Here is a 25577-nt window from a genome sequence, read left to right on the forward strand (position 1 = left end):
CGAGATTCTGGGATCAAACTGGTTCGTGTTGAACACTTGGCGTGATGGGGTCACCTGGCCTCTCAGGAAGCAGCTCACTGGAGGAAAGATAACTCACCACTGCCTGTTCTGGAGCAAGAGCTTCCAAATTTCAGAACAGCTCATCAGTTACAGAACAACTCAAACAGCCCATCTCCTCAGCTGCGGGGTCAGACCCCTCGTTTCCAGTTATTTCGTAAACTAGGAATTACGATTGCAATTCAGTCTCTGAGTCAGTTCTCAGCAATGCTGCAGTTTTCCTTTTTAAGTAAAGCATAACAATGACTTGTTTTCCAAGCAAGTGTAATTGAATGGTCTTCCACTCAATATGTTAATAAGCAATAGTAAAAAAAAATAGAATGTTTCTTTAGCTACTACTCAGTAGTGCAGGGGTCCCCAAACTTTTTACACAGGGGGCCAGTTCACTGTCCCTCAGACCGTTGGAGGGCCAGACTATAAAAAAAACTATGAACAAATCCCTATGCACACTGCACATATCTTATTTTAAAGTAAAAAAACAAAATGGGAACAAATACAATATTTAAAATAAAGAACAAGTAAATTTAAATCAACAAACTGCCCAGTATTTCAATGGGAACTATGCTCCTCTCACTGACCACTAATGAAAGAGGTGCCCCTTCTGGAAGTGCAGTGGGGGCCGGATAAATGGCCTCAGGGGGCCGCATGAGGCCCACGCGCTGTAGTTTGGGGACCCCTGCAGTAGTGGAAATGAATACTGTAAACAATGATCTTTTTCCACATAAAGGAGAAGTTATTAGTCTGATAAATAATATAAAAGTAATTTAAATAACGGAAAAATTCAGGCAAGAAAGTCCAATAGTGTATTCAGATAATTTATACCACATTATGTGGCAAACGGGCCCAGACTGTTTGACCTTTAGTCATGCTTTTAAAAAGTTTTAGTAAACCTTGCTATCTCTAATTATATGCTAAGTACAAAGATCATGTCTTAGAAATCATCTGTAGTTGGAGCCACAAAAACTCCAGCAAGTGATAACGACAACAGCCATCAAGTACTGGGGCGTCACGGTTAACGACACACGCTGCTCAGCAGCCCAACAGCGTTCCCTTAACCATCACCATGTCCTTATAAAGCAGAAGGACCCAGTGCACAGAGAGCGGACCTGGGAGGGGAGTCACCAGCACGGCGGAAGCGGACTGGACCCCATGCCCGCACCCTTCCTAAGCAAGTGCGGCTCTAAGTTAGGACGGAGCTGTCAGAACTGAGAGCACACGGGCATCTGATTTGTTGAGTAATTCTTAAAACGCTGTGAACTCCTTCTAACAGGTCCTTGAGCAGCAGCAGTGTCTGAACGTGAACAAACCAAGCATGTCACTCTCTACCAGACTGACCTTCCAACGGCAGCTGTCTATGTAAGAAAGTCAGGAAACCACAGAACTTTGGAGAGAGCAGGGACCTCAGATCTTAAAAGCCACCTAGTTCAGTTCTAAGACTTTAGGATTTCACAAAGTAATAACAGTAAAAGGGAAAAATAGAGATTGACACAGAGATGTCACCTACACAGACATAATCACTATACTGTTAAAAGGACATTTAACAGAAAAATGTGGAAATTATCATCTCAGGAGTTGAAAATTTAATAACTTGGGAAAAGTTCATTAAACTACTCCTCATTTCACCCTAGCAGGACGGCCCAGCTGGTTAGAACACTGTCCTGAAGTGTAGAGGTTGCTAGTTCAATCCCTGGTCAGGGCACAGACAGGAGCAGATTGCCGTTCTTTGCCCTCTCTTCCTTCCTTTCTCACTAAAGTCAATCAATAAACATTTTTAAAAATAAAATAAAAGAATAAATAAACTAGTCTTAGTTTTGCATTTGCACCCTGGATGGCCTGTAACTCTGTCACCTCTGGCATCAGACACATCAGTGTCCTGGGAACCACGTGCCTAAGCTGCCCCCCCCCCCCCCCCCCCCCCCCCGGCCCCGTTTGCAGCGCCCCTTCCCCCACACAGGGACAACGCAGCCACCGCCTCCAGACCGCCCATGGGAGGACACTGCGCCCCTCGCAGCCCACCTCGCCTCTCTGCAGCGCTGCTCCTGCCCCAGACAGCTGACCACGCCGCTGCTCCCTCCTGTCCCATGTGACAGGCACTCAGGACCTGTCACTTCACCACCTCGGGCCCCGCCCCCGGTGCACCTCCGGCCCCGCCTCTACTCCTCACAGGGGACCCCCCACACTCAGACCCCCTTTCTCCCGCTGCAGTGTGCCTCTACTTCCCGAGACCGGGGACAGTGTCCAGAATTAGGTCAGGACATGTATATTCTGTGGCCCAGCGCAGGACGATGGAAGCTTCTTAAAGTCGATATCTCATATGGCTTTCTGATATACTATTAAGGTTGTGGCTAACTTTTTCTTTTAAAACCCTACTAAATATGAATTAAGCAAACAGCATAAAAGACAATTCTCACTGGCAAACGTGTTACTGACCAGCTCGTGTCGGCCCACGCAGACACTCCAGGGCCCACCCCACTCCACTGTGACCCCCGTCCGTGGAGAATGATTGAAGCCACTGTGGTTTCCCCTGTTTCCTGTACATGTTCCTGTCGTGGCACTTCCCACGCTTGCTGCCTCTGAGGGTTCACACGTGCTTCCTCCTCTCAGCACCCGGCCCTGGAAGCCTCCTTCGTCTCTGTCCCGAGCACATGCAGGGCTCCCTAGACACTGCAGGCTTGTGGCCAACACACACTGAGTGAAGCGTTTTAGGTCTGTTTACAGAAATGCCATCATTTCACCATGAAATAAAACAATATACCTCTGAAAACCATAACTACCCATAACTCTACATTGAAGAAAACCTAACATAGACGTCAACACAGAAGAGCAGGCCTTCCGAGTGTCCCCCAGGCAGGGCTGCCCCCGCAGGACCGAGGGGGAAGTGCAGGACAAGGTCTCCAGTGCGGCCTGCAGCCCTCGCTGCACACCAGGCTGCCGCCACCTCTGCCCCACCCCAAGCCAACAGAGCCTCCATGTGGGCCTGGCATCTACGCCAGGGGGGAGGGCCGGCGTCTACGCGGGGGGGGGGGCGGTGTCTACGCCAGGGGGGAGGGCCGGCGTCGTCTACGTGTACGTGGGGGGGGGAGAGGGCCGGCGTCGTCTACGTGTACGTGGGGGGGGGGGGAGAGGGCCGGCGGAGACCGCCAGATGCCTGGACGTCGGCCCTCACTTCACTCGGCGGGCAGTGAAGTCGCAGAAGGTGTCCAGGCAAGGAGGGGACAGAACTTAAATAATCACAATTTAAAGGTAGCAAGGGCTTTCCAGTCCTTTTTTTTTTTTCATTTAATTCTATTAATGTTGCCCTGACATAGTATTATCCTTATGTTAAGAATTACTAACACGAGGCTGAGAAGCTGTGATCACTAATAATTACTGGTCACCTGGGTCTAGCTCTCTCCCAGCGAGGCCACAGTGGTGTGTGCGGGCGCTCTCAGACTGTCTGCAGGAGCAGAGCCCTGGAGAGAAGAGGACGGTGTTGGCCCGGGACAGGAAATGACGTTTCCTGAGCACGCGGTGCGTGCAGATGCTGAGCACTGACCCTCACCCCTCACTCACTCCTCAGACTCCACTGGGGGCGGTGCTCTCACTGCCCGTTTTACAGGCAAGGAACCCGAGGGGACACAGGAGGAAGGTGGCGGCAGGGTGCAGACCAGGCCCTCTGGCCCTGGAGCCCACGCTCTGAACCCCAAGGCGAGGCTGGAGCGAAGAAGCCCCAACCAGACTGGCCACCAGAGGGACGATCACTCCATTCAGTTCTCAAAACGTACTGAACTCTCAGTGGGTGCCGGGCATTCTCCCGGATGAGGAGAAAGACGGGGCCCTGCCCGATGGTAAAACCGGAGCAGGCAGGCTGAGGAGTCATTAAGATCGCAGGTCTGGGTGGCCCGGGTGTGTGGGGGACGGAGGGTCACTCCCTGGGGAACGAATGTGTCAGAGACGCTGTTCTGGCTGTTCCTGTGCCCGACAGGGCCGCCTCCACACTCCCACCCAGACTAGCGGTCTCCTTTCCCGCTCAAGGCCCAGCCGGAAATCTCTCCCCCAGCAGAACAGCCTCGCACATGCTGCCACGGCAGGACTCACCAGCCGTATGGGGATGTCCCCCTGCAGGACTGAGTGCCTGGGCCCCAAGTGGCTTCGTCTCACTTCCCTTTGGAATGTCAGGGCCCTGCACGGGGGCACGGGCAGTTTCCTTCTGTTTTGGAAGGAAAAGTAGGCTCCCACAAGCCTGCATTCCGAGTTTTCTCTACAACATTATACCTGTGGGTTCCTTTAGGTCCAGTGCCCAGGTCCGTATACAGCCCACAGGGAGACACAATACACACTGGCTGGGTGAGAGAACTGATACGTCATCTTAGCAGAGGTCAGCTAAAAGGTAGCAAAAGCAGGGAATGAAAATTGTTTGGTCTGTTTTCTAACACCCTAACATCTACAGTTCCGACAAGCGGATGTTTGTCTGAACGTAGCCCAGCGTAATCGGCAGCCTGCAGGTGTACGTCATACGGCGGACGTTATGAATGGGAATGTACCAGGACCAGGCCCGTCCCAGGGCGGGGGTGATTGCGAGAGTTCCCACACTTCTACAACCCGGCGTTTTCCCCAAGGAACTAGGGGTTTGTTTTCTCCTGATGTAATCGAAAGTCTTTTAAGTTATGGATATTCTCAGAACTTCGAAAGTATGTCTTATTTGTAATAAAAATCAACACTGGCTTTTATGTTTCCAATTATTAACAATAAATAAAAGTATTCCCACCTGAGAGAAATGTTTCCCACAAATGTTACATTCAAAAGGTTTCTCACCTAAAACAAAACAAAACAACAACTTGTAAAAATTATTCATGTCACTTGCACAGTAATTCTCTGTTTAAACTGTTTAAGCGATCCCCCGAGTCTGGCCATTCAAAGCAGAGATTACATTCTTCGTCACGGGAGTCTCCACACCCTCTTCCTGGTCTCTCTCGTCCGCAGGTGGCAGGCAGGGATGACAAAGTGAAATATGATTACTTTTCTTGAAGAGTCACCTTGTTCTCCAAATATAACGCTATGCTGAAGTTGAACTTACTTATTTGCATTCACACCCTGCCTAGGTTTTGGACACCGTCTCTTCTTTCCATTGAAAATCAAGTGTGAGTTTTCCTGCGGAACGCCATGCACTTGCTCACAGGTCCCTCAGCCTGGCTCTTTCCCTTACCAACAGTTCCCAGCAGAACGAAGGTCTCATTCACACCCCATGTGTGGACACGGGACAGCCCCAAGCAGAGAGGGGCCTCCGGAAAGGGGGACAGAGAAAAGCCCCTCTCCACTGCCTTTTAGTCTTGATTGAACATGCTAACAGTGGAAGAGTCCCTGATTTCAGTAACTGACTAATGACATTTTCATGTAGAACAGACTATAGAGAATGGAACTCTACTGCAAAGAAATCACGGCAGTTCTAAATACAGTCTCTAGAAAATGATCAGTTTAAAAGTGCACTTTAAGGTCCCACCTTTAGTCTAGATAACTCTCGGACTTGCACGTCCAGGAACCGTCCATTTTCCCCACTCCCCTCACACAGGTGGCTTCATTACGATTCTTTAAAAAATAACCACCCACCCCTTCCTACTACATTGTTGAGGTTTGCTAGCTTTCAAATTTCTTTCCAGAGAACTTTTAGAATTATTCAAACTAAATTATTTTTAGTCTGAATTAACCTACATTATACTTTTACTTCTTTATTTAAATGTTGAATTTTCATTTATTTTATTTTAAATAATTTATTGGGGTGATATTGGCTAATAAAATTATATAGGTTTCAGGTGCACAATTCTACAATACATCACCTGTATATTGTACATGATGCTTTAGAAAAATAAACAATTTAATTTTAAAGACAAATATAACTTGTTTTAGAACTTGAAATTATCAGCAATTCAAAATAACTCAGTATACTTCTTTAGAGATGGAAAGTTTATTATATAAAAATGTAATTAGAATAAAAAAAAGTGATTTTTTTTTTGAAAGGGGAGACAGATTCCCACACGCGCCCCAACCGGGATCCACCCAGCAACCCCCGTCTGGGGCTGATGCTCAAACCTGAACCATTTTTAGTACCTGAAGCTGACGCTCAGACCAACCAAGCTATCCTCAGTGCCCGGGCTGACACTTGAACTAACTGAGCCACTGGCTACAAGAGGGGAAGACAGAGAGAAGGGGGAAGGGGTGAGGGAGTGGGAGAGGGAGAAAGAGAGGGAGGGAGGGAAGAGAAGCAGATAGTCACTTCTCCTGTGTGCCTTGACCAGGAATTGAACCTGGGACGTCCAAACGCTGTACCGATGCTCTATCCACTAAACCAACCGGCCAGGGCCAAGCATGACATCTTTTAAAAGTGGCTCTATGAAAGCATCTACAGAACTTTAAGATTCTTCTTTAAGAGGCATCACCAAAAATATAAATTAAAAGGTAGCTAATGCTCCTCATTTTTGTTCCGTTTTTTGGCAGACGTCAGTGACATGAAGCGACAGCGAAGCTCCTTACAAAGAGGGAGCAGGACTGGCGTGTGCCGGCTGCCCCGTCTCCTTGCCTCCCGCTGCGGCACTCGGTCAGTGTACCTGTATGAGACCGTTTGTGAAGCTCCAGATTGCTTGGGTGTTTAAAGGGTTTCCCGCACAGTTCACAGGCGTACTGTCTCTGGGTCTGGAGCGTCAGGGACTGGTCTTCCGGTGCCACGAGTCCCTCAGGCCCCTGGGCGCCGTTCATGCAGCTGAAGGCCTCGGAACTGGCGAGGTCCTTGCTCTCTTTTTCCTCCGCGCCCGGACTGCCGGCTTTCTCTCCAGCGTTCTCCCTCGCAGAGCCGGTCCTCTTTGTCAAACCCTCACCCGACCTGGTGTCGGGAGTCTGCTCTGCAGATTTCTGTGACTTCAGGAAACTGAGCTTCTTAAGGTGGATGTGCTTTTTGAGCCTCCCCTGTTTTGTGGGGGGCTGGCACGCACTGTCGGGGTCTGGGGCTGGGGCCCGCGGGGCGCACTCGGAGTGACTGGCGGCACAGGGCTGGCTCTCCACAGCGCTCAGGTCTGTGGGGGGGCTGGCGGGGAAGGGCTGCTCGGCTGTCCTCTGGGGGCCGGGACAAGCGGCTTGTTTGTAGTACTGCTTACTGTAGAAGTTCCTGAGTTTGTAGTAGTTTGGCTGCTTGGACGGCAGCTCTCTGCAGCTACCGTCTAGAGTCTCAGGGGCTGGTTTCGGCGTTTCACCTGCAGGGTGATGCAGATGGACGGACGGCGCAGCCTGCAAGTGCGGCTGGTCCGCCGAGCACCTCGGCAGCAGGAAGGGAGGGTAGTGCTCGCCGACAGTGACGGTGCAGTCAGCGCCAGGGGCCAGGGCGCTCTGCAAGGAGCACCTGCTGCCACAAGGCATGCCGGCGGCCTCTTCCGCGGCGGTGGACTGCACGAACGTGTGACACAGGCTCAGAACGTTTTGGACTTGCAAACACTGTGCGGTGTCCAGCAGCACCTGCACGTTGTCCTGGTTAAGATCGAGATGAGAGGTGTACATGAAGTCCAGGATCTGCCCAATGCCACTCACGTTTTTAATATCCAAGTGAAAAACATCACTCTTCTGGCCGGAAGAATTCTGGAAGAGGCTCCTGATAAAAGAAAAGATATCTGTGTACAGTGTTAACAGTTCATACATGCTAGCAACTTTCTCATAAATAATACTCATACTACTATTCAAAACGACTACCCTTCTAGGAAGGCCACAATTTTAAAATTAAGTATGCTTTACCACTTTTTAAAAAATTGGCAAGCCGTCTAATAAAGCAATTCAGATAGATAAATTAGTTTGTTGAATATTTAAATTCTAAGTAGATCTCAAAGTAAAATATTGCAATATAGTTATAACTGTTTTCAAATGTAATTATCCATATGTATTATTGTTTACATATAGAGTACAGAAAACTAAAGGACATATATTTTTCATTATTTCATGTTTAGTCTGACAAATCATGTATTTTTGGCCATAAAACACATCCAAAAATATTCCCACATTTAAGTACCTTAAAAAGTCTAAAAATAGAGGCCCTGTCCGGTTGGCTCAGTGGTAGAGTGTTGGCCTGGTGTGCAAGAGTCCTGGGTTCAATTCCGGGCCAGGGCACACAGGAGAAGCGCCCATCTGTTTCTCCACCCCTCCCCCTCTCCTTCCTCTCTGTCTCTCTCTTTCCCTCCCACAGCCAAGGCTCCATTGGAGCAAAGTTGTCCCCAGTCGCTGGGGATGACTCCATGGCCTCTGCCTCAGGCCCTAAAATGGCTCTGGTTGCAACAGAACAACGCCCCAGATGGGCAGAGCATCGCCCCCTGGTGGGCATGCCGGGTGGATCCCGGTCGGGCACATGCGGGAATCTGACTGCCTCCTCGTTTCCAACTTCAGAGAAATACAAAAAAAAAAAAAAGTCTAAAAATAAAAATAGGTATAATAAACCAACCCTCAGTATACGCTCATTTTTTTTAACCTTAATTTTTAATTGTGGCAAAATATACATGTTAAATTAAACACTTAAATACAGTTCAAATGGTAAATTCAGTGTTATTAAGTATACTCATGACGTGCAACCATCACCTCTCTCCATTTCTAGAAACTGCATCACCCCAAACAGAGACTCTGTGCCCAGGGGACAGGAACTCCCCCTTCGCCCCTCCGCCCAGCCCCACCACGCCATTCTCTGTCCTTGAACAGGACTGCCAGGTCCCTGACACACACTCATTCTGCACTCAGGACCTTATCTAGCTGCCAGAGGCCGTTTCTCGGCACCAGATGATCCAAACATCCGCAGTGAGAAAGGAAAGCCCTGTGAGTTAATGTGGGAATAAAGGCACGCTTCCACAAAGCCCACACGCTCTACTCCAGCACAAGACAAGTTCGCCGGGGAAGGGATCTGTGTTGTATACAATACCAAGCTGAGTGAGGGAAGGGGTCTCGCAGTGTTGCTAAAGACACTTTGTCAGATGCAGTCACCTGCTCCCCCCAGCCTTCAGTTCTGATTTTTCTCCAGGACAGTACAAAATGGAAGGGGCAGGGAAAACACCAGTCAATGGACCACAGTCTCCAAACCCCACCGTCCGGACTACGAAAGAGAGGCGCAGACTGAGCCTGGGGCCGTTCTGTACCAGGATAGAAGCACTCCTCCCTCAGCTCCACGGGCACTCACAGCACACGCACTGAACGTCACCTCACAGATACACGGGCACTCACAGCACACGCACTGAACGTCACCTCACAGATCCACGGGCACTCACAGCACACACACTGAGCGTCACCTCACCCTCAGCTCCACGGGCACTCACAGCACACACACTGAGCGTCACCTCACAGATCCACGGGCACTCACAGCACACACACTGAGCGTCACCTCACAGATCCACGGGTACTCACAGCACACGCACCGAATGTCACCTCTCCCTCTGCTCCACGGGCACTCACAGCACACGCACTGAACATCACCTCTCCCTCAGCTCCACGGGCACTCACAGCACACGCACCGAACGTCACCTCTCCCTCCGCTCCACGGGCACTCACAGCACACGCACCGAACATCACCTCTCCCTCAGCTCCACGGGCACTCACAGCACACGCACTGAATGTCACCTCTCCCTCAGCTCCATGGGCACTCACAGCACACGCACTGAATGTCACCTCTCCCTCAGCTCCACGGGCACTCACAGCACACGCACTGAATGTCACCTCACCCTCAGGTCCACGGGCACTCACAGCACACGCACCGAACGTCACCTCTCCCTCCGCTCCACGGGCACTCACAGCACACGCACCGAACGTCACCTCTCCCTCCGCTCCACGGGCACTCACAGCACACGCACCGAACGTCACCTCTCCCTCAGCTCCACGGGCACTCACAGCACACGCACCGAACGTCACCTCTCCCTCCGCTCCACGGGCACTCACAGCACACGCACCGAACGTCACCTCTCCCTCCGCTCCACGGGCACTCACAGCACACGCACCGAACATCACCTCTCCCTCAGCTCCACGGGCACTCACAGCACACGCACCGAACATCACCTCTCCCTCAGCTCCACGGGCACTCACAGCACACGCACTGAACGTCACCTCACCCTCAGATCCACGGGCACTCACAGCACACGCACTGAACGTCACCTCTCCCTCCGCTCCACGGGCACTCACAGCACACGCACTGAATGTCACCTCTCCCTCCGCTCCACGGGCACTCACAGCACACGCACCGAACGTCACCTCTCCCTCCGCTCCACGGGCACTCACAGCACACGCACCGAACGTCACCTCTCCCTCAGCTCCACGGGCACTCGCAGCACACGCACCGAACATCACCTCTCCCTCAGCTCCACGGGCACTCACAGCACACGCACTGAACGTCACCTCACCCTCAGATCCACGGGCACTCACAGCACACGCACTGAACGTCACCTCTCCCTCCACTCCACGGGCACTCACAGCACACGCACATAACGTCACCTCTCCCTCAGCTCCACGGGCACTCACAGCAAACGCATTGAACGTCACCTCACAGATCCACGGGCACTCACAGCACACGCACTGAATGTCACCTCACCCTCAGCTCCACGGGCACTCACAGCACGTACACTGGCTGAATGTCACCACATGACTTGGGACTGCTGAGGGAAAGATTAAATCCTGTTCCACAGGCAGTTCCCAGAGCAGTAAAACAGTAAGCATTCTTGGGAAGAAAAGTCACTAAAAAGAACCTTGAGTGCTCATAGAGCGTTAGACCTATAAGCATCAGAAAATATATATGGAGAACACTCTACTGTTACAGTGAATGAAACATTGTTGCTTGGTGCTACTTGTAAGTAAATCTTTCCCACAGGGACAAACCATTACAAGGGTGAGCAAACTGAGTTGAAACCTGTTTTCTTAGTCAAATGAGAAACAAGAACTAAAATGTTATTTATTTATTTAATTCAGTGAGAGGACAGGAGGCAGAGATAGACTCCCACAAGCACCCCGACTGGGATCTACCCTGCAAGCCCACTAGGGACGATGCTCTGCCCATCTGGGGCATTGCTCCGTTGCTCTGCAACTGAGCTCTTCTTAGTGCCTGAGGTGGAGGCTATGGAGCCATCCTTAGCACCTGGGAATGCTCCAGTCAGGTAATCACTGCAGGAGAAGGAGAGAAGGGGAAGGGGAAAGGAAGAGGGAGAGGGGAGGGAAGGGGAAGAGGGAAGGAAGAGGGAGAGGGGAGGGAAGGGGAAGGGGGAAGGAAGAGGGAGAGGGGAGGGAAGGGGAAAGGAAGAGGGAGAGAGGAGGGAAGGGGAAGAGGGAAGGAAGAGGGAGAGGGGAGGGAAGGGGAAAGGAAGAGGGAGAGAGGAGGGAAGGGGAAGAGGGAAGGAAGAGGGAGAGGGGAGGGAGAGGAGTAGGGAGAGGTGAGAAGGGGGAGGGGTGGAGAAGAGCATGGTTGCATCTCCTATGTGCCCTGACCGGGAATTGAACCCGGGATATCCACATGCTGGGTCAACACTCTACCACTGAGCCAACCAGCCTGGGTTAAAACATTTTAATTAAAAAACCCCAAACTAAAACCAAACCCTGCATATAGGCTGTTTCCCCTCTCTGACTCTTTATAACAGAAAAGTTTCTCCCTGGAATTTTATTCTTCAATCTTTTTATACTGAAAGGATAAGAAATATATATAGAAGGCTGACATTATTAGAATAATCACATTCTAAGGAAAGGACTAAAATGCTTTCTTTTTTTTTTTTTATTTTTTTATTTTTTTAAATTTTTTTTATTTATTCATTTTAGAGAGGAGAGGGAGAGACAGAGAGAGAGAGAGAGAGAGAGGAGAGACAGAGAGAGATGAGGGGAGGAACTGGAAGCATCAACTCCCATATGTGCCTTGACCAGGCAAGCCCAGGGTTTCGAACCGGCAACCTCAGCATTTCCAAGTGGACGCCCTATCCACTGCGCCACCACAGGTCAGGCTAAAATGCTTTCAATCACCCCAAATACATGTATATTAGTTCAAAGGCTCTTTTGCTTTCAGGTTACTGTAAATATTGTACAAAAGGAAAAGTGGGGTACACAGATGATATACTGCAGAACTGTATATCTGGAACCTGTATAATTTTGTTAACCAATGTCAACCTGCTAAGTTCAATTAAAAAAGTAAAAACCAAACAAAACCCCACAATGTACTTTGAAAGGAGAGTGAAATCCAAGGAGCAAATACAATTGAGTCAGAATATCCCCACCCTTGGACTTCTTCCCCAGTCAGAAGAGCGAGGACTGACCCCTACCTGAAGTACTGACTGAAGGCCGCCAGCACGTTCTTATGGGCTTTGAAGCAGACGCCCTTCACCACCAACATGCAGTCACACAGCAGGCCCTGGATGCGCTGCTCGTGCAGCTGCTGGAGGAGGTGGCAGCTGTGAGTGGCCACGGCGTCCATGCTCGAGCATTCGCAACACCTGCAACAGAGAAGGTGGGAGAACGGTGACTCCCTGCTGCGAGCCAGCGCAGCTAGTGACAGGTCCTGAGTGGGGAGAGCACAGAATTAAGAAAACAGGCTTAGAGAAAAGGATGGGCTCGGGGGTCTCTTTGCAATGCAAGAGATAGTTTGCAAAAAGCGACCCTCCATTCCCCATCCTGCTTTATGTATAAGGGAAAGTGAGGCCACTAGCAAATCAAAGATCTCTGGTCACATTTCCAAGGCATGTCAAGAATTCTCCCAAGTGCAGAAAAACCCCACCATACATAACATCTTAACTTCACAAAACAAAGGATAAAAAGAAACTTGCCTCAAGTCTTCCCGAGAGACAAAGGGCCTAAACTAGTATAAACAATCCAGCACCAAAGCTAACATAGCCTTTAGCAACGTCACAAAACAAGTGAGGTGGGGGGTTGGGCAGACTGTCAGCTTACTGCCAGTTCCCCACACCTCTGTCCCCCCCAAATCTAACTGCAAAGACCCTGTTGGCTTTCAGTCCCCAACACAGGGTAGAACGTTGACTCCCGAGGACAAGACTGGACACTCCAAGGCACCAAATCCCTCTGATGATGTATGGTTCACTGTCATGATTCCGTGACAGCAGTTTAAAAAAAAACAAGCAAACAAAGGTCGTTTCTCGAGCATCTCAACAGTCCTGGTCGACAGAACTGCCCGCAATGATAAAAATACCCTTCTCCGCACGGTTCAGTACAGTAGCTGTAGCCACATGTGGCCCCTCAGACCCGTCTGACAGGCGACGCTGTGTGAGCTGAGACCTGAAGGAAGTACGGGAACGAGCTGTGGGGACTAGGACAGAAGTACTGCAAGTACCACTGTGGCGAGGACATGACAAGAGCAGGGGGAGAGGGAGGGAACGAGGAGAGAGGAGGGTCATGTGGGCCCTTTTGAGAACCCTGACTTTGACTCTGAACGAGATGGGAAGTCATTACGGGGATACAGGAAGTCTCATCATTCAGTATCTATTGATGACTAACTACTGTGTGCTGTGTTCTAAGACGACAATGAACAAAACACGTCAGGGTCTGACCTGGGGTGGCGCAGTGGATAGAGCGTCGACCTGGAACACTGAGGTCACCGGTTCTAAAACCCAGGCTTGCCTGGTCAAGGCACATACGAGAAGCAACTATGAGTTGAAGCTTCCTGCTCTCCGCCCCTGTAAATCCAGTAGCCACCACGGCCACCATCACAGCCGCCGGGTCCATGCAGGTTCGCATTAGATTTGGACAGACAGTAATGAAACAATGGAGCCAAGAACTGGTGGGCCATTAGCTTTTTAATCCTAGCTTGCACCCAGCGGGCAAGTAAAAACACACACTGGGCTCCAAAACCCACTCATCCAGTGCTCACAAAGCTACTGACTTATCTGAGTTTCCTAGAATCAAAGGTTTCTAGCTCACCAGCCTTATTCACCTTGTAAAGCCAGTATCTAAGCCAGGGCCACCATCACAGCAGCCCAGCCCATGCAGGTTCGCATTGGATTCGGACAGTCGGTAAAGAAACAACGGAGCCAAGAACTGATGGGCTGTCATCTTTAATTCTAGCTTGCACCCGGCGGGCAAGTAAAAAACTACACACTGGGCTCCAAAACCCACTCACATTCAGTGCTCACAAAGCCACTGACTTATCCGAGTTTCCTAGAATCAAAAGTTTCTAGCTCACCAGCCTTATTCTCCTCAGTTCCCCATCTCCTTCCTTGTCCCAGATACAAACTCTGCACAAACTGGCATCTCACTCAGCACTCCGCCATCTTGGCTCCTTCTCCTGGCCACATGGCCTCTTTCTGCTCTCTGCTCTGCTCCCTCTGCTCTCTCATGCTAATCATCCCAGGAACCAAGAGCGCCAACTCCCGTTCTGCCCCCACTTTATATTGTAGCTTCATAACCTCTAATCCAATATACAAAATAGGGAAGTCTCTAATACAAAGTCACTTCTGAGTGTTGGGCAGATAAAATGTATTATGCTCACTTTGTTAAAGATGACGCTGCCCACAAGGAGGCCATCGCCCAGGTGATATTAATGTGTGTTGGGGTGGGCTAAAGGCAGGCAGAATCCTTGTAGCCTGGGGCTTGGTTTTGGGATTAAGCCTTTCCCACCCTTTTTGATGTGGGGCGGTATAATCCAATCATGCCTCAGACAAGTGACTTTGTATTAGAGACTTCCCTATTTTGTATATTGGATTAGAGGTTGTGAAGCTACACTATAAAATGGGGGCAGAACAAGAGTTGGGGCTCTTGGTTCCTGAGGTTAGCATGAGAGAGCAGAGAGAGTAGAGCCAGCAGCGGGAGGAGGCCACGTGGAGGAGGCCAGGAAAAGCAGCCAAGATGGCGGAGTGCTGAGTGAGATGCCAGTTTGTACAGAGTTTGTATCTGGGATAAGGAAGGAGATGGGGAACTGAGGAGAGTAAGGCTGGTGAGCTAGAAACTTTTGATTCTAGGAAACTCAGATAAGTCAGTGGCTTTGTGAACACTGAATGTGATTGGGTTTTGGAGCCCAGTGTGTGCTTTTACTTGCCTGTCGGGTGCAAGCTAGGATTAAAGTCTATGGCCCACCAGTTTGTGGCTCCGTTGTTTCTTTACCGACTGTCCGAATCCAATGCGAACCTGCAAGGGCCGGGTTGCTGTGATGGTAACCCTGGCTGTGGCTGCTGGCTCTACACTGAGGCATGATTGGATTGTACCACCCCACATCAAAAGGTGGGAAAGGCTTAATCCCAAAACCAAGCCCCAGGCTACAACAATCCTGCCTGCCCACAGAGACACACATTAGTATCACCTGGGCAACGGCCTCCACGTGGGCAGTGGCGCCATCTTTAACAAAGTGAGCATAATGCATTTTATCTGCCCAACACCACCTCTGTTCCTTATCTCCTCTCTGCACAAACTCTGACAAACTGGCTTCTCCTTCAGCACTCCACCATCTTGGCTGCCTCTCTCTCCTCCACATGGCCTTTCTCTGCTCTCCTCTCTAGTGCTAATCTCAGGACCCAAGAGAGAGCAAGCTCCCGGTCTGCCCCATTTTATAGTGTAAAAATCAAAACCTTTAATCCAATATACAAACAAGGAAGTCTCTGATACACAGTCACTTATCTGAGGCATAATGGAATTCCTCATAAGAGTGCACCACCCCACATCAAAAAGGGTGGGAAAGGCTTGGTTCCTAAACCAAGCCCCAGGCTACAAGGATCCTGCTTGAGGATCTTGCCTGCCCAAAGCCCGCCACCAACACACATTAATACAATCACGCCCATCCCAAGCAATCACCTGGGCAGAGCCATCTTTAACAAAGTGAGCATAATATATTTTATCTGCCCAACAACCCCCCATGCCTTTCTCTCTCTCTCTCTCTCTAAAGTAAATAAAATCTTTATAAAAACAACAACACGTCAGGCCCAACCCTCATTTAGCTGTGTGTGTGTGTGTGTGTGTGTGTGTGTGTGTGTGGACCCCCCCCACACACACACACACAAGTATCTGACACACAACTAAACCAAACAGCTAGACGACTGAATCCACAGATGAGCAGGACATGGCTGACACCCAGAAGCTGTCTACTGAGGGATGACTTATGGAAGAGGAATACAGGAACATCTTGTTTCACTTTATCGTGCTCCACAGATGTCACACGTTCTACAAACCGAAGGCAAGACGCTCTTCCACTAGCAAAAAGACGACTGCTGGCTTTATTGTGATACTTCATTGAGGAGCCACTGCGCCACCTCACCCACAGGTATTGTAAAGTACCAAAAGCTACAGAGTTAGTATTAATATTTTGGGAGGCTTGAAGAACATTTTATTAATTTGGGTTAAGGTATGCAGAGAAATTGTCCCTGTACTGTGTGATTGGCATGACCAGGATAGCCTTTGGCACTGTATTTGTTGGGCAGATAAAATGTATTATGCTCACTTTGTTAAAGATGATGCTGCCCACGTGGAGGCCGTTGCCCAGGTGATATTAATGTGTGTCTCTGTGGGCTGTGGGCAGGCAGGATCCTTGTAGCCTGGAGCTTGGTTTTAGGATTAAGCCTTTCCCACCCATTTTGATGTGGGGTGGTATAATCCCATCATGACTCAGATAAGTGACTTTGTACTGGAGACTTCCCTATTTTGTATATTGGATTAAAGGTTATGAATCTACACTATAAAATGGGGGCAGAACAGGAGCTTGCTCTCTTAGTTCCTGAGATTAGCATTAAGAGGAGAGAGGAGAGAGCAGAGAGCAGAGAAAGGCCATATGGAGGAGGCCAGGAGAAGCAGCCAAGATGGTGGAGTGCTAAGAAGCCAGTCTGTGCAGAGTTTGTGCAGGGAGAAGGAAGGAGATGGGGAACAGAGGTGAATAATTCTGGTGAGCTAGAAACCTTTGATTCTAGGAAACTCGGATAAGTCAGTAGCTTTGTGAGCACTGAATGTGAGCGGGTTTTGGAGCCCAGTGTGTGTTTTTACTTGCCCGCCAGGTGCAAGCTAGGATTAAAAATGATGGCCCATGGCCTGACCTGTGGTGGCGCAGTGGATAAAGCATCGATCTGGAAATGCTGAGGTCGCCGGTTTGAAACCCTGGGCTTGCCTGGTCAAGGCACATATGGGAGTTGATGCTTCCTGCTCCTCCCCCCTTCTCTCTCTCTCTCTTCTTTCTAAAATGAATAAAAATAAATAAATAAATAAAACTACATACTTTCATCAAATTGATTCTCATTAAAAAAAAAAAAAAAATGATGGCCCAACAGTTTTTGGCTCCGTTGTTTCTTTACCAACTGTCCGAATCCAATGAGAATCTGCATGGGCCAGGCTGCTGTGATGGTGGCCCTGGCTACTGGCTTTACAGTATTATAAATGCAAAGGGGAGGAAAACATGGATTCCCGGACATTCCACCACGCCTGTGGGGAAAGGGGTGAATGGCTAGCCAGGTACAGGGAGAGAAAAGCCAAAATAAACCTTTTCTTATAGCAATGACTTGTAAATTTTGTTTTCTCCAAAATAATGTATGGCTTGCAAGTTGAACATGGTCCTATCATGTTAAAGGACATGTGACTATAACCAATAGTGGTAAAGGGCTCCTAATTACAATTTTTGCTTCTGTACTTCCTACTTACAAAACTATAAAAACTAAGTAGAACAAAGGGCCAGCGTGCTCTCCCTCAGACTTGTCGGAGTTGCCACCGCTTGGCCAAGCTAGATGTAAAGCCAGGAGGCAGGGTCAGGGCCACCATCAGAGCAGCCCAGCCCATGCAGGTTCGCATTGGATTCGGACAGTCGGTAAAGAAACCATGGAGCCAAAAACTGGTGGGCCATAACCTTTAATCCTACCTTGCACCCGGCGGGCAAGTAAAAATACACACTGGGCTCCAAAACCCAGTCACACTCAGTGCTCACAAAGCCACTGACTTATCCGCGTTTCCTAGAATCAAAGGTTTCTAGCTCACCAACCTTATTCTCCTCAGTTCCCCATCTCCTTCCTTATCCCAGATACAAACTCTACACAAACTGGCATCTCACTCAGCACTCCGCCATCTTGGCTGCTTCTCCTGGCCTCCTCCACGTGGCCTTTCTCTGTTCTCCTCTGCTCTCTCTTGCTAATCTCAGGAACCAAGAGAGCAAGGTCCCGCTCCATCCCTATTTTATAGTGTAGAAATCTAAACCCTTAGTCCAATATACAAAATAGGGAAGTCTCTAATACAGTCACTTCTCTGAGGCATGATTGGATTGTACCACCTCACACCAAAAAGGGTGGGACCGGCTTAATCCCAAAACCAAGCCTCAGGGTACAACAATTCTCAACACACATTAATATCACCTGGGCGACGGCCTCCTCCTGTTATCTTTAACAAAGTGAGCATAATACATTTTATCTGCCCAACACTAGACAATAAAGCTTTGATGTGTAATCGACGGACTTTGTTCGTGTCTTCAATGTTTCGGGTCCCTCCAGATTAGGCTTAACATTCATTGCTGTGCGTCTGGAACCGAACCCACAATGTCTAAGGTGTGTCAGTAGCAGGGAGAAATGAAGTCAGATGGGGACAATGTGGTAAGGTACCAAAAAGCTGCAAAATTAATACTGATATTTTAGAAGGAAAGGTCAGGCTTTCTGTCCAGTCCTTTCCTAGGGGAGGGGAGGGAGAAGAATGTAGAAGCTTCCTGATTTACAAGGACAATGGGTCATTTAGGTTTAACTATAGAATAAAGGTTGTCTAAGGAACTTCTTTTCTCTTACAATAAGAGACAGAATTTACATACCACCCTACATTGATTTTGGCTCTTCCTCCCTTCCTGGAATCCTGAGAGTAACATACCTCCAGGCAAAGGAGGGGAGAGAGACACTAAAAGATTTGTAAATGTCTTTGATTGTATTACCTTAATGTTTCTATGGATCCCCTAAACAAATGTTACAAGCTTGTTAATAATTATGTCATAATGCCATGCTCTCCCCCGCCAGTGTGAGATCAAGGGTATATAACCAGCCTCTGACATGTATTTGGCACACACGATTTGGGTCTGCAATGCCCCATGTTAGTCATATGTGGATGGCATATTTAATAAATCTCCTCCTTTAATAAAACCCTTCAAAATTCATCTGGACTTGGTGTCTCTATGGCAGCAGTTCTCAACCTGTGGGTCGCGACCCCAGCGGGGTCGCCTAAAGCCATCGGAAAATACATAATGCATATCAGGTATTTACATTCCGAATCATAACTGTAGCAAAATTACAGTTATGAAGTAGCCACTAAAATTATTTTTTGGTTTGGGGTCACCGCAACATGGGGAACTGTATTGCGGGGTCACGGCATTAGAAAGGTTGAGAACCACTGCTCTACGGAAACCCGTGGAAGTGAGGGACAGTAGTTTACAATAACAAGACTACAGAGGTTAACATGGCAGTCTGATACACTAAAACCCCAAAAAGTCACTATTTGTTTTATTTGCATTCATTCTCAGTGCGTAAACATTACTGAAAAAAAGTCGCTAAACCAAGAAGCCCCAAATCTAAGCTTTTCAACATGCTCCCTCCTTCTACGATTACTATGATTACAATAATTGCCTCACCTCCCATTACTCCCAGGTGTGCTACCAACATAAACTACCTGCGGCTCCCCAAGCTGTGTCCTTAGTGACTCTGTCGGGCTGTGTGATGTTGGGCAAGTGACAGTTAGTTCCATGTTCTACTTTCCTCATGCTATCTCACAGGGACTGAGGTAAGTGTGAGAGCCCTCGTGAACATTAGAATAGCAACTGGCAGGTGGAAGCATTCAACAGATGTTATCTGGAAGGAATGCCTGCAGAGCCTGTTAAAAATGCAGACTCCTGGACACTGTCCAGGTACATCAGTTCACCACGGCCTCACACACTTCCACACTAGCCGTCTCTGCACCCGAGGACTCCGTTCTCACCTGGCAACCCTGCTGCCAACCCCACCATGCTGAAGCAGGCTGCCCACACCGCCTGTGCTCAGTGCATCACCCAGCTTTCCTGCAACACGTCAGGCGCAGTCTGCCTACTGCCACCTCAGAAGTCCTCTGTCCTCGAACATTTCTGCTCCTCTCACCGCGGCCCGGGCCTGCTGTACTGTTCCCCTGCAAGCCCTTCAAAGCCTAACATCCCTTCACACTGAGCACATGGCCCTCTTCTCTCCCCTTGACAATCAGATCTACTCTTGGCTGTTATCTGTCTCTAAGCAGACAAATCCTAAACTTGAACTTTAGCTTTGATCACCAGTTCCCAAAGTCCAACGTCCTGCTAAACATCTCTAACTGTATGGCCCCTCAACTAGGAATCCTCCAAACTCACCCCCACCCTCTCATCCTCAGCTCTACGCCTTCTTCTGACTCCCCTATTTCTTTATGGAAAGCTTAGTCTCCAGTAGGTAGAATCTGGGTACCGGCATTGTCTACCGGTTTGAGATCAGGGTGGGGTTTAGAGAAAAACAGGACTAGAGGTGATGTCATCTACAAAGAGCTATACTGCAGCGTTGGGAGTGGAAAACACTACCCAAAACCAGACTACGGATAGGAAAGCCTTTGTCAGGTGCCGGGGCACTGTCCCCAGTGCTGAATCCTCCAAGGTACTGAACAGCCAAACGGCTGAGTAATCAGTAACCTTCCCCTACCCCACTGGCTGCCCGACACGAAAGGACTTCCTGCTTTACTATTTATCATTAGCTATCACGTACTGACTGCTTACTGTAGGCTGGGCACTGTGCTAAGCATATATTACATATGTTAACTCAAATAATACTAGAAGAGCCCCATTTTCATTATTTTACAAATCAGGATATTAAGAAATGGAGAGTTTGGGTAATTTGTCCATTATCATTAAAACTTATGTTCCAAAGCCAGGATTTCAACTGTTCTCTAAACCCTGCAGTCTGTGCTCGTAGGCTATGCTATATCCCATGAGGAAAGGAATGTTAGAAAACAACATAAAACCTTCCTCCAGACTTAAACGCAGCAAATATTCTGAATCTACACTAGCTGTTTCCTAGCTACACGGTAGTGATAAAGGGAAAAATTCGTTAGAATGACCCTCAGAGTTCTGATGATACGCAATGTTATGAACCACTCCATAATTTACTCTGACAATAAAAACTATAACCTATATTACTTAGTGTAATTCTCTAATTGCTTTGTGATGTTATTCCTCTAAGTCCCTTATAAAAAATACCCCTCTACATAAAGAATCGGTAATATCTATTTATGTGTCCTATGCATAACTATAAATAATAATGTATATAACTCACATAAGCAATAACAACAAATATTTACAAAACGTTTCCTACATGCTACCAGGCACTATTCTAAGCCTTTCATACACATTAACTCATTTAGTTATCAGAATAACGGTAAGATAGGTACAACCATTAACCTCATTTTCTAGATGAGGACACTGAAGCACCTGGCAGATGAGAGGGCCACACCTTCTTCGACATTCCTCCCAAAGGGAAATGGGTTCCGTCTCCTCCCCTCGAACCAGAGTAGCCTCTGGGCTAATCAACAGAACAGGGAAGAGTAAGGGTGTAAATCTGTGCTTATTTCTGGGCCCAGGCCCTTAAACCAGGCAGCTCCACCTTCCATCTTCCCTCCTTTGGAACACCAGCTCTGGAAGGCCCCGTCGGCAGCAGGGTGTAAGATGCCCAGGGAGAGAACACACGAAGCAGGAGAAGGGCTCGGCTGAGCCCGGCCTACTGGCCATCTGTCCCAGGCACCAGATGTGGCAGCAAAGCCACAGCAAGCTCCAGACCAGCCCCATCATAAGCTGAACCCAGCCCCCACTGACATCACGTGGAACTGAAGAACTGCCTGGCAGAGCCCTGCCCAAATTCCTGACCCACACAAATGTGAGATAAATACAATAGCTTTAAGTCACTTAGTGTGGGGCACAGAGATAGAGAACCCGACCAGGTATGAAGAGGATGGTAGCACAGTTACAGGCAATTAATAAAGGGCAGAGTTGGAATTGAAACACAGGAAATCTGACCCCAAAGCCCACAGCTTATCCCCCACTCTGAGTTACGTGTGACAGATCAAAGGGCTTCCTTGGATCAATTCAGTTGCCTCTTCAGTCTACTGCCCACGCCTGACTGTCCAGGTGACCCCGCAGACCAGCAGCACACCTGAGGACGAGGCACGCAACGCCAGGCGTGTGCTGTGATACAGGGCCAGGACTCACTCGTCTTCACAGCTGAATCACTGTGACAAGGAGTGGAAATGGTCAGTGTATCTCTCCAGCCTAGAAGAGTGCCCTGGACACAGCAGGGGCTCAACACACAGTTTCTCGACTGATGTGTACGCATCAGATTTTTCACCTGTAAAAAGGAAGGGGTCCCCCACTGGGTTAATCTCTAAAGTTTCTTCCTGTTCTAAATGTGATAGTGGAAAGATGAACTGAATGGCAGGCAGGCAGGCAGGAAGGAAGGAAGGAAACAGAAAGAGAACAGAGAAAACTTAGGGAGAGGTAAACGAAGAGGTGTTTCTACAGGGAACAAGGGCGAAAATGGAATTTTATCCTGCAGGGATGGCTCCTAGAGCAAAGGCTCTTCTGTCTGGTGGGACAATTTACCAGCCTGTCCAACACCAGAGGAAAGTATTTGTGGGGCTATTAATAGACTGCCCCTCCAAGGGTGCACAGCTCCCGCACCTCAGCACCGAGCTTGTCTCAGACTGACCCCGCCGTCCTCTTCGCCATCATGCCTTTCAAACAGCTTATTGCCAACCCTCCATCCCAACTCAAACAACAAATGCACTGACTTCAAGCAAACACACCTGATTTCAGGCTTTAGCTCTATACAGACTCCATGATGCTACAAAGGCCAATTCAGCTAGACCAGTATCGTGGGCCTAGTACAGTGATGGGCAATCTTTTGAGCTTGGTGATTCAAAATTCGCCAAAAAAAACGAGCATAACTTGGGTGGTGTGTTACTTCGAGAAAAAACCTAATTCCGTGATATTTATAGTTTAAATAACAAAAATGTATAATTGTAATATATAACTGTATTTAATAAACCAAAAACTAATTATTTAACTTACCTGCTTAGCGACTTCTTTGTTCATCTGTCAATCTGTTTCTTTTGTTGGTTTTGATATTATTTAACACACTGAGAATAAGGTCTCACAAAAGTACGTAGAGGGAAAAATTGTGAGTAAAGCCATTGCTATATTTTTCAGGGTGCTAAAAGTGTCTGGTAATCGGTTCCAGGTACTCCAAATTTCCTGTCCATAGTGGCACTCCTCTTGATTCTCCAAGCAGCACCTTTCCAGATTCTCAAGCTTTGACCTCAAGTCGACAAACACCTGAGCCCAGATGCTGTCTTGAAATTCTGCAAGTAGCATCTTATGTAAATTAAGATGGCTGCTGCTATTTCTAATGACAGGAAACGGCACCCATAGCACAGGCCCTCGCCTCTCCCAGCCTCCCCCTCACTTATCTCAGTAATGATGGTCAATTAGAAATCCGCAACACCCCAGAACAGTAGATTGGATGATGGTTGCTGTGGTTATGTGGTTGCTGGTAATGGCGATCACAGGGCCCCCAGAGATGCGTCCCCCGCGGCATTCCGCTGCTCCCTGCTCCCCCAGCGGGAAGAGAGGTCAAAGATCCCCTAACGGCCTAACCAGAAGTCCCAGAACTAGACGCTCTGTGCCGGAGTTCTGTTGTTTTGGCCTACAGATCTCCGGCACAGAGTGTCTACACTAGAGCAAATGTTTTATCCTCGGCTACTGCACCTGGCCCTGCAGGAGCCAAGGATGAAACGTCCTTCTCTGCAAGCAGCCGCATGTCATAGAAAATGGCTCTGCGTGTCAGTGCTGACATACGTGTAACAGGTTCGCCATCACGAACCTAGCATGTGCAGGTGTTGTTGTAAGGATGGAATGCCAACAAACTGAGTGGGACGTGCTCCCTGTCCTCTGCGCCATTCACTTAGCTTTACCAAGCATCCTCCGAATGCCAGGCCCTGAGGGTACAGTGGCGAACGCCTCAGATGTGGTCATCCAGGCCTTCCTGAAGCGTCAGTCCAGTGGGAGAGACAAGTCTAGCTCTTTACGGGAGATACTAAACGGAGGAAGTAAAGAATTAACTGGTGGTGGTGGGAGGAACAGAGGATTAGAGAAACTTCCTTGAGAAAGAGACATCCATGCTGAAGCCTGAAAGTCAGGTCTGCCAGGGAGAGTGAGGAGGGCTCACCCTGAGTTTTCAAAGGAAGCAAATGAAAAACCAACGCAGGGAGAGCAAACAAAAACGAGGCGGCCAAGTGTGCCCCGCACACAAGATGCCTCAAGCACCCTCCTCTTGGACCTCGTGGGCACCCTGTCACCTCGGCCGGCCAATATTTCCCTCCTAGCCCACTCCACTGAGTTCCTTCTGTTACGGCTGAACTGTGTCCCCACCCCCCAGATTCATATGCTAAATCCCTAACCCCCAGTACCTCTGAAGGTAACTGTGTTTGCTGATGGGGCCTCTGAAGAGGTGATGAAGTCAAAACTCAATCCAACCACGTTAAAACCCCAATCCAATCTGACTGATGCCCTTGTAGGAAGAGGAAGTCTGGACAGAGACCCCAGGGATGCTCGTGCACAGAGGGAAGACCAGGTGAGGACACCACAGCAGCTGTCAATCTGCAAGGCAACACGCGCAGCCTAAGAAGACACCGAGCGGGCTGTCACCTCGGTCTTGGGCTTCTCACTTCCAGGACTGTGAGCAAATAAACGTCTGCTCTTCGAGCCACCCAGCCTGTGGCGTTCCGTTGCGGCGGCCCCAGCAAAGGTGTCCGCCTGCGAGTCCAGGCCCCACACGCTCATCTGCAGACTTCCTTATCGCCCCGCCTTGGGTTAACGTTTCTCAGGACACTCTGCTCACGCCCATTCACCTTCCACGCACGCACCCAGCAACACGCCCCCGGCGGTCCTGCAGTCCGCGGCCGGCGCAGGCGCGCCCCCGGGCCCCCGAAGCAGCACGCACCTGCGCCCGCACGTCCCCGGCAGAGCCCGGGCAGCAGAGCGCGCAGGGGACCGGGCGCGGCCGGCCCGAGCGCCCGCGGCTCAGGCCCTCCCACGGCAGCGGATCTGTAGCGGCGCCGAGGGCGGAGCGCAGGGCAGCGGGGCCCAGCGGCCGGGACGACCGAGCCAGAGGCCGCCGCGGTTTCCAGGCCGAGGAAGCCGCCCGAGGGCGAGGGCCCCGCGGCAGGGGCGGGAGCGGACCTCTGTGTCCCGTCGCCGCTTCCCTGCCGCACGGGCCGGCAGCTCTCCGCGGACCCTCGCGGTGCCCCGGCACGCGGGGGCGACGGCGGTGGCCTCCGCTGCGGGCCGCTCCCTCCGCGCGTGACCCGCACGCCGTCGCGAGGCCGGCCCCCTGGCGCGGCGGTCACCTTACCCTCAGACGCCTCTCTGGGACCTGCCGCCGCCCTCGCTTCACCAGCCGCCCCGTCCTCCGCGCGGCTCGCGGAGCTCCGCGAGCAGCAGCACCATCCCGACAACGCCCCCTCGGCTGGCCAAGCCCGCCCGACTTCCGGTGTCGTCACTTCCTCTAGGGTGGGGTTGCGGCGCGCGT

At 49.7% G+C, this 25577-nt stretch overlaps 1 protein-coding gene across 1 annotated transcript in view; it reads right to left on the reverse strand.

Moving 5' to 3' along the window:
* The window catches only part of ZBTB49 (zinc finger and BTB domain containing 49), a 34761-nt gene extending 9212 nt beyond the window's left edge, over positions 1-25549 (reverse strand). The window contains exons 1-4 of the mRNA XM_066384631.1: positions 25401-25549; positions 12333-12503; positions 6639-7669; positions 4805-4851 (exon numbers count right to left, since the gene is read on the reverse strand). Coding sequence (XP_066240728.1) covers positions 4805-4851; positions 6639-7669; positions 12333-12484 — 1230 coding nt within the window. The 5' untranslated portion in view covers positions 12485-12503; positions 25401-25549. The remainder of the gene's footprint in view (positions 1-4804; positions 4852-6638; positions 7670-12332; positions 12504-25400) is intronic.
* Positions 25550-25577: the final 28 nt, after the last annotated feature.

Source organism: Saccopteryx leptura, chromosome 5 (genome assembly GCF_036850995.1).
Source record: "Saccopteryx leptura isolate mSacLep1 chromosome 5, mSacLep1_pri_phased_curated, whole genome shotgun sequence".
Taxonomy (NCBI): domain Eukaryota; kingdom Metazoa; phylum Chordata; class Mammalia; order Chiroptera; family Emballonuridae; genus Saccopteryx; species Saccopteryx leptura.